Raw genomic sequence first — 13,908 nt, 5'->3', positions numbered from 1 at the left:
TATTTTTCTCTCTCTATATTTAAATAGTTGATCGCTTCATGCGTTTAGCCACCTACCCCTCAGATATTCATATCTGCAGCGCCTTCGGTGTACAAATCAACGGACGGCGCAGGGTATCGTCGCTCATCTCTCCCACGTTTACGCACCAACGGAGAGAATGCGAATTGACCAATTGCTGGGGCTGTAACGGCTCATCGATTCCACCTTTAATTACAGCCAGTCACACTGAGCTACTACATCTTTGTGTGGTGGACAGCGTGCACCACGGCGCTTCCTCGGATTAATGGTAGCACCGGCAGAGGGGGAATGGGGTCACACGAAGGTGTGACAGAGTGGTCGTGTAATAACATAGGCGCCTCGACTCCGGGACTTGAGGAGCGTCAACATTTTAAGATTAACACATTTCTACGTGGCATACGTTGTTGTGTTTTTTTTTGAACGAGAGAATCTGCAAGGGCCGCTACACGTAACTGCCTTGGTATGAACACATCCCCTATCTGTATATCGTAATATGCCCCTTGATTTAGTATGTGAATAATACAAATTAATAATATCCTGTTGGCAAAACCCCCCCTAGCTTTTGGCAATAGGTTGATAAATATATCTTTTGAATGCAGAAACGTAAAAGGAAGGCGATGACCAAATGCGTCTAACGTCTGTTTGTGACTCAGGAGAAGGGGCAGCTTTCATCTGCATCGAAACTTGAAATGGAATGGTCCAGTTAGACGCCGTCGACTGAAGCAACAGCAGCAGCAGCACAGGGAACACACGTGGGGTGGAGGGAGGGGTGTGCATTGGCAGACTGCAGAGCGACGCGGCAAAACTGCCTGCCTGCAACAGCTGCAGCAGCAGCACAGGGAACACACGTGGGGTGGAGGGAGGGGTGTGCATTGGCAGACTGCAGAGCGACGCGGCAAAACTGTCTGCCTGCAACAGCTGCAGCAGAGGGAAACATGCAGCCGCGAATTTTGTCAGAGTTTTGCAGCAGCGACAAAAAAAACCGGACCCCTTTCACCTGCGACTCGCTCGCATCTCACGGGCAAATGTTGCTGCTGGTGCTGTCAAAACAGTGGGGGGTTGCTTCCCGCTTCGGTCTTCATGCATATCTCATCGAAATTTGGCGAGAGAATAATGTGCCATTTGTGTGAGGATGTTGTGGACGCTCGTTGGGAAGCCGTAGCCGAGTTTTCATTTACAATACTGGCTTTTACGGAAGGTGCCACAGATTCACCCGGGCGGCACATTCGACCTTTGACCCAACACAATGCACATTCTTCTTCCCACGTGTGGATGGGGAACCTGCCACTGTTCTGTCACACGCTCTGCCTTCGTGGCTATCATGGCATTCAATGTAAGTAAACATCGGCCTGAATTTGAGCTCAAAATAACTCGAGATCAGATCGCACACTGCACTCTGGCAGATATCTCCGTTGGCAATTCCAGTAGTAGAAGCTCACACGGGGTGACGCCTCCCAGCGTTGGGAATTTACTGCTTTCACAGGTGGAAGGGTTCAAATAAACCTGTCGGAAAGACCATTGCAATAAACCACTGCTCTGTTCCAAGGTGCAATGAACATCAAAGGCCTGGTGTATTGAACAGCGCGGATTATCCAGGTGCCTGGCATAGCGATCCAGATACGATGCACCATGCAGGGCAAGGCATGCGCAGAGTATTTCATGTCGTATTGTTGAGAACGTTGTCTAAATATGAGTTAAAAATGATTGGGGGTTGTGTTAATGTGCAGGGCCTGCATCGTGGACATGTCGCAGAGAGGCATGCTTAATACACCGTCCTTTTGAGACGCCGTGCCATCCAACTTTAAATTCTCGGGTTAAAGAAATGTCTTGACATTCCACAACAACAAAAAATCACACCGTCACACCTTTTCAATTAAAGTATCAATTCATAGGTTATTCTAAAAGGTGCGAGAAGGTTTTATATATTTTTTAAAAGATCGACTTCGGTTGTTAGTTTAATAAAAACAAATAAAACCCTTTCTGATTCTGTTATTGGCAAAATCAAAGCCCTGCAAGAGATATAAGACATGACATTTCAAACTAACGAATGCCACGTGGACAGGAATATGTATCGAGATTCATACGCCGAGCCAACTGAGGCTTATAAGAGCACTTTATCTCATGATCTAATGTTCATCGGTTTATGAACACTGAACTATTTTATGTGATAATATATTTCACAATCTAAATATGTGGGAATGACTAATTGACGAGGCAAATTAAAAACAATGAATAATATTTAAAGATAACGATACACCCGGTTGGGGTTCGTGTAAAACTGTATCCTCGATTTATATCAGATTGGAAATTGCCTCCTCACTTCTCATCGTGACTCGCGGATACTAAAATCAATCGCACGTGTAGTTTTCACACGATCACTATTTAGGCGATAGCAAATCGGGGGAGAATTTCCAACATTTTAAGTGCCAATTGGACGTGGCACAAGGAAGATAGGGCATGCGCCCGCTAACACGAGTGTGTGAATAATAGTAATAATACCACTCCCACTAATTAGTTTAATAAAAACACATTTCCCGCACGCCTGGCTACGTGCGGTGCGAAGGCAGTTCAACATACATCGATAGAAAACAATGAAAACAAATACTTTCACAACCAGGGTGTCTAAGGGCTGTCGATGCGTCGTAAGCTTTGCCACAGCACGTTTGGGGTTTCTAAGATTCAGTGTAAATGCCGAGGGCTCTAACAGCCAAGCTAAAGCAACGTATTGAAGTTCCCAGAGAGGGAGAAATGCTCCAAACTGTCCTGTACAAGCTCGACGTTGCTCTATGCGGACACATTTGCAAGAGGCAAGCAAGGAAACTACCAAGATACATCACTATGATGACTGAGCACTTCTTTCAAATACCATTATCTAAATTATCATACAGAAGGTTAATTAAAGTTTGTATTGTTTAGGGAATATATATATCGGTGTGAAATTCTCAGTTGGAAAATGCCTTTTTGACACGAGAGATGAAAAAGAAACTTTAAAGTTGGATGCAGAAAATTGCGGCCACCGGCATAGCATCAACCTGAACAGAGACTTGGCTTCCACGACTTTGCGTTTGACACGAGGATATGAGAAAGAACGTAAATTAAAATGAAACAAAACACCGAACCAAGGAGAAGGACGCTTGCTCAGTGCACACCGAAAAAAATGACTTAGTTGAAAAGGAAGGGTAGTTACTGGGGTTAGGGGTCACGTGTTGGGCAGGTCTGAACGGCCAGAGCAAAGTTGGGAGCAAGGCGGCCAGAAGCCGATTGGCCAGCACAGGCCGCCCCTGGGCGCTCTTCCCAGCATGCCTAGCGGCTGGTGCTGCCCCCCAACTGTCCGACACCATCTCATCCACATCATCATCCTGATCCTCATCATCCTCATCGCTACTTTCCGCCTGGGAGCCCATGCAACTGCTGGATAAGTGGTGGTAGTTAATGGTGACTGTGTTTTGTTTGGGGGAGGGGAGGTGGAAGGGGTCAAGGTCAGAGGTCAGGGGGGATGGAGATAGGGAAAGAGGAGAGAGACACTGGTCAGATGTAGAATTAAATCAAACATAACAGTTTCAAACAAAACTCGGTTAAAAATGTGGAGCAGGGGGAAATTGACGTTTGATCTGAGGTTTTAGTCACGTGGCTCATTCGCTGCGCGATGTAACAACGCACTCCCGTTGGTTTTTACTACAACAGAACATATCTCCGAACCCAATTGAAATCGTTATTGTGGAAATGTAAAAGGGCAACACGGCATATAAGATGTTGTTGTTGTGCTATATATTTTTTTAAAGACACTCTACTCGTTTGCTTTGGATGCACTGAAAATTAAGTTCATGGGATTTTTACTTGTCCATGCAGTTCAGATTAGTCAGATATATAATTTGATATTTCCTTCAAACCACATTGATCAGCCTGGTGAAGTATGGTCGTGACTGACGTGACTTGGGAAAGCCTTTATTCAGCAGTGGATTAATAAAGGACTCTAAAGTTAATTGAAACATTAAACAAAACGGCATTACGACTTTCATACTTGCCACAGCGTGTGTACGTGTAGAGGCCATGTGTCACTCCACTGCTGGATGAGGGCCTCCCCGCACCATCTAGGCAACGAGGGTTATTTGACTGCATCTCACCACACTGGTCAACGTCGGTTAGGCGAATGCAGGATGAGTGACTGAATATCGTTATTTTTTTCCGCGCTACCCACAGCACGCATGACGCATTGAACCGCACAGTGATGCATCTTGCGCTGGTGAGATTCGCCGCGTAAGGTGGGTGATGTGCTCGTAGCCAGCACTGCTTTTGACTCTGTGCGATGGCACGCTCTGATTAAAGTTCAACTTCCCCTCGCTTACTGAAACACAAAAAATAGAGACGAATTAAAAACTGCAAATAAGATCGTGGCGGGTTGCGGGAAGGCTGCCCGGTGGGATACCAGCCTTCCAGCTCGACACCGCAGCCTGTGCGTTTTCCTTAAGGAACATGTGCATGTGTGTGTCTGCGTGACTGTGCGCGTGTTTGTGTGTAGGCGTGCACACGCGCGTGTGTGTGTGTGTGGAGTGGTCTCGTTTGGGGTTAGTGCACTCTGCAATGATTCCATCAACACAAGTTTTATCAATGGCCATCAATTGGTGACCAGTCGCGTAGCTGTTGAGTGTCCAGGCGATGCAAATATGGACGAGGAACCATGGACAAGAGAGGCCCAGGTCCTGGGGACCAAGTCCATCCCCCGCGTCAGGGCCCATGCCATCAACGCTCCGCCACTGTCGGTGACATATGACATTTGACCTTGGCCCGGGTCTCTCTTAGGTCGGCTCGGCCTCAAATAAGTGGTCAACATCAGCACTAAGAGGACAGAGCCGACTAAGCAAGGTGCTGGCCACACCGCCCGCCTCGTGAGCAAAGCTGACCTCAAGAGGTCACTCGCTGACAGCGGTTGCTCCAAATGTGCACAGGATCAAATGTGTTGCTATTGCTGCTGCTGCAGCTGCTGTATGTTGACAATTGTCACGTGTGTTATGAGTGCGCAGATTTGTAAAAAAAAAATTGACTTTCACTAAACGATACATTTGTAATCAAAAGATGGTAAAAACTAATGGGCACGATTTTTTTTCTAGAATCACAAATCAATATGAAAGCAGATTGTACAGCAAGCTGGATCCTTTCATCTTTTGTATGAAAAATAAGAAAAGGTTTTCTCCTTTCTGGCAATAAACCGGGTGTTGAGATGTTCAAACACCAAACAGAAACCTTTTGCTAGGAATCAAGTCCGCATTAAAGACACGTACTTGTGGTAAACATGCAAACAAACGTGCTCTGATAATTATAAAAGATGGGCATTGTCTTTGAAACTGATTGGCCTACACCAGAGACAGGCTTCTTTAGGGCCTAGTCTCACGACCAGTGTCAGACCAGAGAACGCCAAAACGCGAACAGCACAAAGTCAATGCACGTATCGGAGCATTTATAGCTCGTGGGAGCAGCTATATAATGGGAGCTTTCTTTGTCCACGATCAAAGGGTAAAACCTATTATTATTTTTCATACTTTGATAATGGCAAAAAAATGGTCCCTTTATCTTTGCCACGGTGTGTCCTGCATACTAATAAAACCAGGGTCCTAGTGGGAAAAAAAACATTCATGACTTTATATCTGAGGCAAAATGTTGATTGGCCCTTCAGGTGATTCTGCACTAAAGCAGATTACATTCACTTTACACGGCCCTTAACATCCGTGAAGGGTCCATCAATCTTGTGAGCCCCATTTGCCCACGGCCGAACGTGAATTGAGGTGTTTGTGGCGCTTGTCGTGGTCTGTGCTGTGTGAAGCAAAATGTATCCGGACGACATTTCGGAGGACCGCAAACACTTCAAGCGAACAAGAAAGAGTAATAACGACGATCGGGCAGCCTGCGTCGCGTTAACATCACGACTGTGCAGGTTTTTTTTGCGCTCGGTCGTTCCGTGGCTGCGGCTACTCTGCCGCTTTCCTCGAGTTTCACGGCACGCTGCTCTGCTTGATGTCCGATGTTTCGCTCGGCGCGCCGGGGAGCTTCTGCAGGAACGGGATTCCCCAGTCGAACGGAGCTTTTCGGTTCCTTGAGAAGCTCCCAGCACGCGGGGCGGAACGTCGGGACGCCTCGTGCCAAACAACGTGCGGTGTAACCCCAAAAAACACATCGGAGAGCTGCACGGTAATATTGGTTCAGGCACTTCGATTAAGCCGCATCTGGCTCACCATGGCACAACAACAACGCTACTACAACCTGTGCCTCTGTCAGAACCGCATCGTGCTGGGTCAGAGCACGCACCGCACGGCTGTAAGGTTGCGAGTTCAATTCCTGGTCGATAGTCAATTCAGCCCATCATCACCATCCCTTTAGAGGTCAATCATCACAAACAAGCAAACACATTTGTGAACATCACAAGTGGTTTTTTCTCGGGATGGACATGCCCCTGCTATAACACTGTGGGAATTCCCTCCACTCGTGCTCAAGGGGCAACCCACGGAGATTACCGCTGTCCCACGCTCGTTGTAAGCGGCGAGACACTTTTAACATTTCAATCAAGAATTGAACATTGCACTCCGATTTCAAATTTCCAAAACCTCACCCCTGATGGCCAATCGGAGGTGCGGGGGGGGCAAAAACTAACTCGGAGGCACGGCCTGGGTGACATCACACGTGTCGCAGCGCTGTAACCCCTGTCGTGTTTTTGTATTGCTTGTTTTTGCTGTAACGTCCTGACCCCGTGCCCCGACTGGACATCTGTGAAAAAGAGCTTTATAGCTCATCGGATTCCTCCAGCAGTCTGAATAAATAGTCTGATTCTGAAGTCTGCATGGGTTTATGAGTGGGAGCCGCTGTAGCTGGGCAAGAGGACAGATACATTGACGAGGTGGGTTTGCATCGCCTACTCGGAACAGATATTACCTTTGTTAAGGCAATGAAACATCTAACGAAATAAAATACGTTAACGTTATGGGTTTGCATCGCCGATTCGGAACAGATAATGCCTTTTTGAAGGCAATGAAAAAAAAAACTAATTTGACAATTGAAATCGGCTCAAATTATTTCAATTTATGCGAGTCTCATACGTGGTGTCGACCCCCCCTCCCCGAGTGATCGACCTCCTTGGCTATGCCGTTTATCTTAGGTACTATCGTCTGGAGCACATCATATTTAATGTCAAGCGCTTATACAGAAAGAAGACCTGAATAGACTAATAGTATGATTTACGTGTAAACAAATTACACACAAAATACCTACCCCCTGTCCTCTGGATTTTCAAGTTGTGGGGTGGGGTGGGTGGGGGGGGGTGCTAACCCCTATTGTTTGCCCACACCCCCAGTCTGCCAGGTGAGGGTGAATCCGTACCAGTGGCGTCACCCGTACGGTCTCATCGGGTCAAATCTCGCTCGTCCCGGGGGGCCGCGTGCCCGGGATTGCGAGGCGTCTTACTGAAGTCGTTGCGGTATCCGGGGTAAATGATGCGGAACACGTAGTCGGTGCCGGCCGCCGCCGCCTCGTCCTCCACGTCGTCGTCGGCCACCTCATCATCTTCCCCACCTCCTCCTCCTCCACCTCCGCCGCCGTCGTCGGCGAGCGTGGGCGGGAGGGCCCCCTCGGCCCCGTGGCCGGGGACCCCGTCGTGGGAACCGGCCCCCGTGGCCACGGGAACACCGTCGTGGGGGCACGGTGATTGATCCTCCTCGCTGGCGTGGGACCTGCCGAGCCGCTTGCGCAGCGGCGGGAACACGGCGCCCTGGGACGAGGGCGAGAGACGCGGGGGGGGGGGGGGGGGGGGGAGCGGGTGGGAGCCACGCGCCGAGCGGGATAATTCGTCGTCCTCGTCATCGCAGGTGGCTCGGGGTGGGCTCGGGTATCAAAGGGCCGAGCTGGCACCTACGACAGACATTCTTCTGGGTGTCGTCGAGTCCAGGCAGAACCGCCCGTGATGGAGCCGGGGGAGTGGGATGGAATCGGGTTCTCGAGTGCGGCGAGTCGATGGTCCGGTCACCAATGACTCCACAAACTTGTCATTGGGTTCTGCTGTATGTACTGGCCTGTGTGCGTGCGTGTATAGGTAGCGTGCTGGGTGTGTGTGTGTAACCGTGCTGTGTGTGTGTACCCGTGCTGTGTGTGTGTGGGTACCCGTGCTGTGTGTGTGTGTGTAACCGTGCTGTGTGTGTGTAACCGTGCTGTGTGTGTGTGTACCCGTGCTGTGTGTGTGTGTACCATACTGTGTGTGTGTGTGTACCCGTGCTGTGTGTGTGTAATCGTGCTGTACCTGTGCTGTGTGTGTGGGTACCGTGCTATGTGGGTGTACCCGTGCTGTATGTGTACCCGTGCTGTGTGTGTGTGTACCCGTGCTGTGTGTGTGTGTACCCGTGCTGTGTGTGTGTGTACCATACTGTGTGTGTGTGTGTACCCATGCTGTGTGTGTGTAATCGTGCTGTACCTGTGCTGTGTGTGTGGGTACCGTGCTATGTGGGTGTACCCGTGCTGTATGTGTACCCGTGCTGTGTGTGTGTGTACCCGTGCTGTGTGTGTGTGTACCCGTGCTGTGTGTGTGTGTGTAACCGTGCTGTATGTGTACCCATGCTGTGTGTGAGTGTGTGTACCCGTGCTGTATGCGTACCCGTGCTGTGTGTGTGTGTACCCGTGCTGTGTGTGTACCCGTGCTGTGTGTGTGTGTGTGTACCCGTGCCGTGCTATACCCGTGCTGTGTGTGTGTGTGTACAGTGCTCATGTGTGTGTGTAACCGTGCTGTATCCGTGCTGTGTGTGTGTGGGTACCGTGCTCATGTGTGTGTGTGTACCCCTGCCGTGCTGTACCCGTGCTGTGTGTGTGTGTAACCGTGCTGTACCCGTGCTGTACCCGTGCTGTGTGTGTGTGTACCCGTGCCGTGCTATACCCGTGCGGTGTGTGTGTGTGGGTACCGTGCTCATGTGTGTGCACAGGGGCGGGTCGAGTTGCCCGCGTGGGGCCAGGCCGCTCTCGAGGCACGACAGGAAGGAGAGGAGGTGGCCCCCGCGGGGGAAGTGGATGGGGGGTCGTTGGATTCCGTCTTGGCTCACCAGCACCAGGGTGCCTCCGCTCTCCGCTGCACAGACACACCGCCCCCACCACCCCCACGCAAGTCTTAGACACCGTCGAGGGATAGGCTGTTAGCGAGCACCTATTAAGGCCGGAATGGTACACGGAGGTGGTGGTAGGGCCAGCACAGCACACAACTGCTTTTGTCTCCTGATTTTAACTAGGCACACCTGGCACTCATTTAAGGTTGAGTCGGCCAAGGTTAGGACCAGGATGGGTTCGAATTTCACCCGACTTCGATGCTGGAATTGAATCTCGGTTGGATGGGATTGTGTGAAGCACTGCGACGCTGCTCCCCAGTTCTTAAACACACACATTGGCACACATTCACATTATACTGGTAGGAACCTTCTGGTTACACCAGCCCACAGGGGATTATTGTGTCCGTCCGTCCTGCAGGAAGGGGGCTGGGTGGGGAGGGAGGGGCTGGGTGAGAAGGGGAGGGTGGGGAAAGGCTGGGTGGGGAGGGGAGGGGCTGGGTGGGGAGGGTGGGGCTGGGTGGGGAGGGGCTGGTCACCCCGTGGTGCCCTTATAAAACTCAACATTTAACCTACTCACGCCGGCTTGTGCCCGCCCTCACAGTCGGGCATATTTGCGGAATACACCACGCCGCCGTTGACCCTGGCCATTGACCGAGCAACCCAACGTTCCTACCAGCTCCCTCCGCAGGAATGTGTTTTATTTAGAAGAGGCTCGGTGACCCCTCAATACTCCTTTTCAGGAGGAGTGTCCTACATTAGGACGCACGACAAACACCCAATGCGGTGCTGTGCACGTGTTAGGTAACCAGAGTGGTTAGAGAAATCCCACGTGTGCATTTGGAACACTCAAAAGGGTCCACGCATGTGAGCTATTGAACCCACGTGCTGTGCTTTCCACCTTCTGGCCACCGCGCAGTCCAGCGGGTTGGCGGATTTCACAGATCGGCAGGATTCGCCAAACCCGCGTCAACTTTGGCTTCAATCTGGTTTCACGGTGGCACCATCACCGTGGCAAGCGTGCTCGCGCTCTCTCTCTCTCTCTCCACGTGGTCGCGTGGATTTTTTTTCTTCCTCCGGGTCCTCCGGTTTTTTTCCCTCCACACAAATTTGAAACATGCGTCTACATATTATTGATTGGCAGCGAAACATTTTCCACGTGTTGAGCTGTCATTTGTGGCCAGGTCGCTTCTGAAATAGCAGCTCATAGCTGAGTGGATTTTACCCGGTAAGATAAACTAAAGTATTGAAAGTTTTACTTGAATATATTATTTAAAGTAATTTGTTTACCTTTCCGAAACTTTGCACTCAAATTGCGCTTTTGTATTATTTGTTGTTGTTGTCACGTCCTGACCTGCCCCTACTGAACATCTGTTACAAAGAGCTTGATAGCTCTTCGGGATTCTGACTCTGACGTGACCTGTACGGCCACAGCTTGGACAGAGCCCTCGGCCGGTGGGACTCACGCTGTTGGTGGCAGTGGATATAGACGATGTGCTCCAGGTGGACGGTGATGGCGTAGTCCCACAGCACGCTGGGCAGAGCGCACCACCACCACCACCACGTGACCACGATAGCCGTGAGCGCACAATCACAGCAACAGAGCACACCAGCATATCACCATTACACGATCACCACCACCATCATCATATCGTCATCATATCATCACCACCACCAAAATACATACATCTGCTATACAACCAACACCAGCACCGTCAATGAACCACCACCACCACCACAAACTTCACCAACAATGACCACAAACTGCTGTACCACCACCGTCATGAACACCACCGTCCCTAAGCAAGCCATGACAGCGGTGTTTCTACAACCATCATGCCACCACGCCCAACACATGAACACTCACACCGTGATCATAAACGTCACCACTCCCGTCACCACCAATGCTACCACCACCACTGCTGCCACTGCCAGCACCACACAGCACTGAACAACGCTACGATGTCGCTGCAAGAAAATGCAACTCTTTACCAGGTACGGGTAAACATTTTGTGAATAAATTATCGTAAATACAGGCAAAATAATCATAAACGACATTATGTAGTCACAGCGCCGGCAATCACAAAGAATCCACAAAATAACAAGTGTTAAAAAGCATCTTTAATGCGGTAACGACTAAATTACCAACTTCTAGACGGCGCCGATTTATGATAGTTAAGGTGGCCAGGAGACTCAAGGGGACTAAACGCTGCGTGAATCACCGAGCCGCAGGTCTGCTGGCATCAAAGGTTCTCACAGATGTGCTCGTGAACCCACTTTCTGCGCTGCAAATTTCTGGCCACCTTGCAGCCCACCCGGCGAGTGAGGGAGTTTCACAAAATCTACGCGACCACCCCCCCACCACCTCACTCCCCTCATCTTGCACCGCATAGCTGGCGCGCACAGCCAGCGGTTTAAACCGGGGCCCTGGGTTTAACGCTGCGTTTCAGCCACACATTAATCCCGTGCTGTCAGGCAGAGTGGCTCTTCAATGTTCGCGTAAAAGGGGCTGGTCACCAAAAAACACAAAAAGACCCATCGTGTTTGAGCTCAAAAATGGATATAACATTTTTTGGGGGGTTTTGTTGGGGTTAGATCGCGATCTAACCCCAACAAAAAACCCTCTTGTGGATGATATTGGTTGCGAATGCCTACGCGTATTAAATCTCTTTCGTAGCTTGAAGGTATGCGTGTCCAGTTTTGATGTCTGTGCATTAAAGACCGCTCTAAGCGGGCCGCGTGAGAAGGAACGCTGCCAAGTGTAGATAAAGTAAAAATGCGACTGAAGGGATTTCCATCGTGCCCGCCCTCTGACATGATACGACGTCACACCACTTTCTGTGAGAGTTCCATGTGAGAAAATGTGTTAATGTGACAGTATTATAATATCTTCTTGGTTCTTTCGGTAAAGTCACGTAGAAGGGAAATAATAAAATAATAAAAATAAAACATAATAAAATAATTTTTAATATTAATAATAAAAATAAAACATGATAAAATAATTGTTCATATTTTATTCAGTTTTATTTTTATTATTTTATTATTTCCCTTCTACGCGACTTTACCGAAAGAACCAAGAAGATGAATCCCTGCAGTCACGAAAGCTTTAAATCGAGTATTATAATAATGAGTTAAAACAAAATCGAAACGTGTGTTGGTGAGACACTGCCGTTGCCTGCCAGTGAGAGCAGTTGGGGGGGAGGAGGAGTAGGAGGAGGTACGGGGCAGACAGCCACGGTGAATGCGCCCGTGGTCCCTACTTTTTCTCGTGTTCGGGATCGGGGCTGCTGCCGTTCATCAGCTGATTGGGGGTCCACTTGAGCGTGAGACGCTCGCCGGCCTGGTGCAGGGACAGGTACCCCGGCACGGGCTCCACGTCCCCACGCTGCACGCACAACAACAACAACCACCACCACCGCAATAACAGCAATAGTCACAAACTCGACGAAAGCTCAAACACAACCACTGCGAGAACAGTCCAAGTACCGTGTCAGAGCTCCGAGCCTGCACGGAGCTGGGATTGTCAGAGTGCACTAATCTCTACAACACTGATCCACAAATACAAATATCCCATGCACAGCCTTTACAGGCTGTTGGGGCAAGCGCTCGCGCCTAATTAAGGCCAGCATGAGGGTGCGGTTTGGTCAGAACAATGCCTTGCTGCATTTGTCTCCCGAGCGCTGATGTCAACACAGTTGATCTACGCGATGCCCAGGACAGGTTCTAATTTCACTGGCCAATTATGTCATTCATGGCCTGCAATGCCACAGTGCGCTAAGCACGACACCACTGCTCCCCCCCACCCAACCAACGCACACACTCCACATAGAGACAAAGATCCCCCATATAGCTTCAATAGACTTATGGGGCAAGTGCTGATAGCGAGCACCTATGAAGGCCGCAACGGTACACGAGGGAGTGGGTGGTCAGCACCACGCCCGACCGCCTTTGTCTCCCCAGTGGCGATGTTTACACACCGCACTAGGTACTCATTTCAGGCTGAGTCGACCTAGGGGAGGGCCCAGGACCGGTTCAGATAATCGTCACTGGTGTTGGCCGTGAGCGGGAATCGAACCCGGATCGCCAGGTTTGTAGCGCAGCGCGCTAACCGCTGCACCACCGCTCCCCACGTACACACGCGTGGAACGTAGTCGTGGGTGGAAAGCGGTGGGGGGTACGAGCGGGAGCAAACGGGCAGAGCCGAGCGTGTTGGCCCCCCTTCGTGGGTGGGTGGGTGCGTGGCGCTACCGGCTGCACGAGGACGTTGTTCTTGCCGTAGAGGAGGATGTTGCGAGCGCTCTGGTGCAGCGACTCCACGTAGTCGCGCGCGGCCGTCACCGGTCGGTCCTCCGACACGCTGCCCGCGCTCGACTGCCGCTTCTTGATCTGGGGCGGAGCAGACGGGAAAACGCGGCTTCAACGCAGCGTCGCACACGCGCCCGTTGTATGCAAGTAGCGGGGATGAATCACGATCGTCAACGCTCGTTCGCCCGGGACGGTGGGGGAGGGGACGGCTCGCCGAGGCTCGAGACGTTTTTGTTCTTTTCAGGAGGGTTCCTGCCAGGCTTTCACTGTTAGGGTGCCACCAATCGCGACGTGAATTCCAAGTGAGTCATTTGCCCTGCGATGGGTTTCCTGGGTCTCGCGCGTGTTGTTGTTATTGTTGTTGGTGTTATTGTTGTTGGTGTTATTGTTGTTGCGTGTTGTTGTTATTGTTGTTATTGTTTCGATTTAAAGCTTTCGTGACTGCAGGGATTCATCTTCTTGGTTCTTTCGGTAAAGTCACGTAGAAGGGAAGTAATAAAATAATAAAAATAAAACATAA

At 50.3% G+C, this 13,908-nt stretch overlaps 1 protein-coding gene across 2 annotated transcripts in view; it reads right to left on the bottom strand.

The window, feature by feature from the left end:
• Positions 1-13,908, bottom strand: part of LOC133348939 (small G protein signaling modulator 1-like) — a 165,433-nt gene that overhangs the window by 39,288 nt on the left and 112,237 nt on the right. For both annotated transcript variants that reach the window (XM_061562082.1, XM_061562083.1), the window contains exons 8-12: positions 13,332-13,469; positions 12,344-12,468; positions 10,550-10,617; positions 8,949-9,112; positions 7,468-7,771 (exon numbers count right to left, since the gene is read on the bottom strand). In XM_061562082.1, the coding sequence (XP_061418066.1) occupies positions 7,468-7,771; positions 8,949-9,112; positions 10,550-10,617; positions 12,344-12,468; positions 13,332-13,469 (799 nt within the window). The remainder of the gene's footprint in view (positions 1-7,467; positions 7,772-8,948; positions 9,113-10,549; positions 10,618-12,343; positions 12,469-13,331; positions 13,470-13,908) is intronic.

Source organism: Lethenteron reissneri, chromosome 28 (genome assembly GCF_015708825.2).
Source record: "Lethenteron reissneri isolate LAM-NWPU_2019-01 chromosome 28, ASM1570882v1, whole genome shotgun sequence".
Lineage (NCBI taxonomy): Eukaryota > Metazoa > Chordata > Hyperoartia > Petromyzontiformes > Petromyzontidae > Lethenteron > Lethenteron reissneri.
The sequence above is the reverse complement of the archived record's forward strand: the minus strand, read 5'-3'. Positions and strand labels throughout refer to the sequence as shown.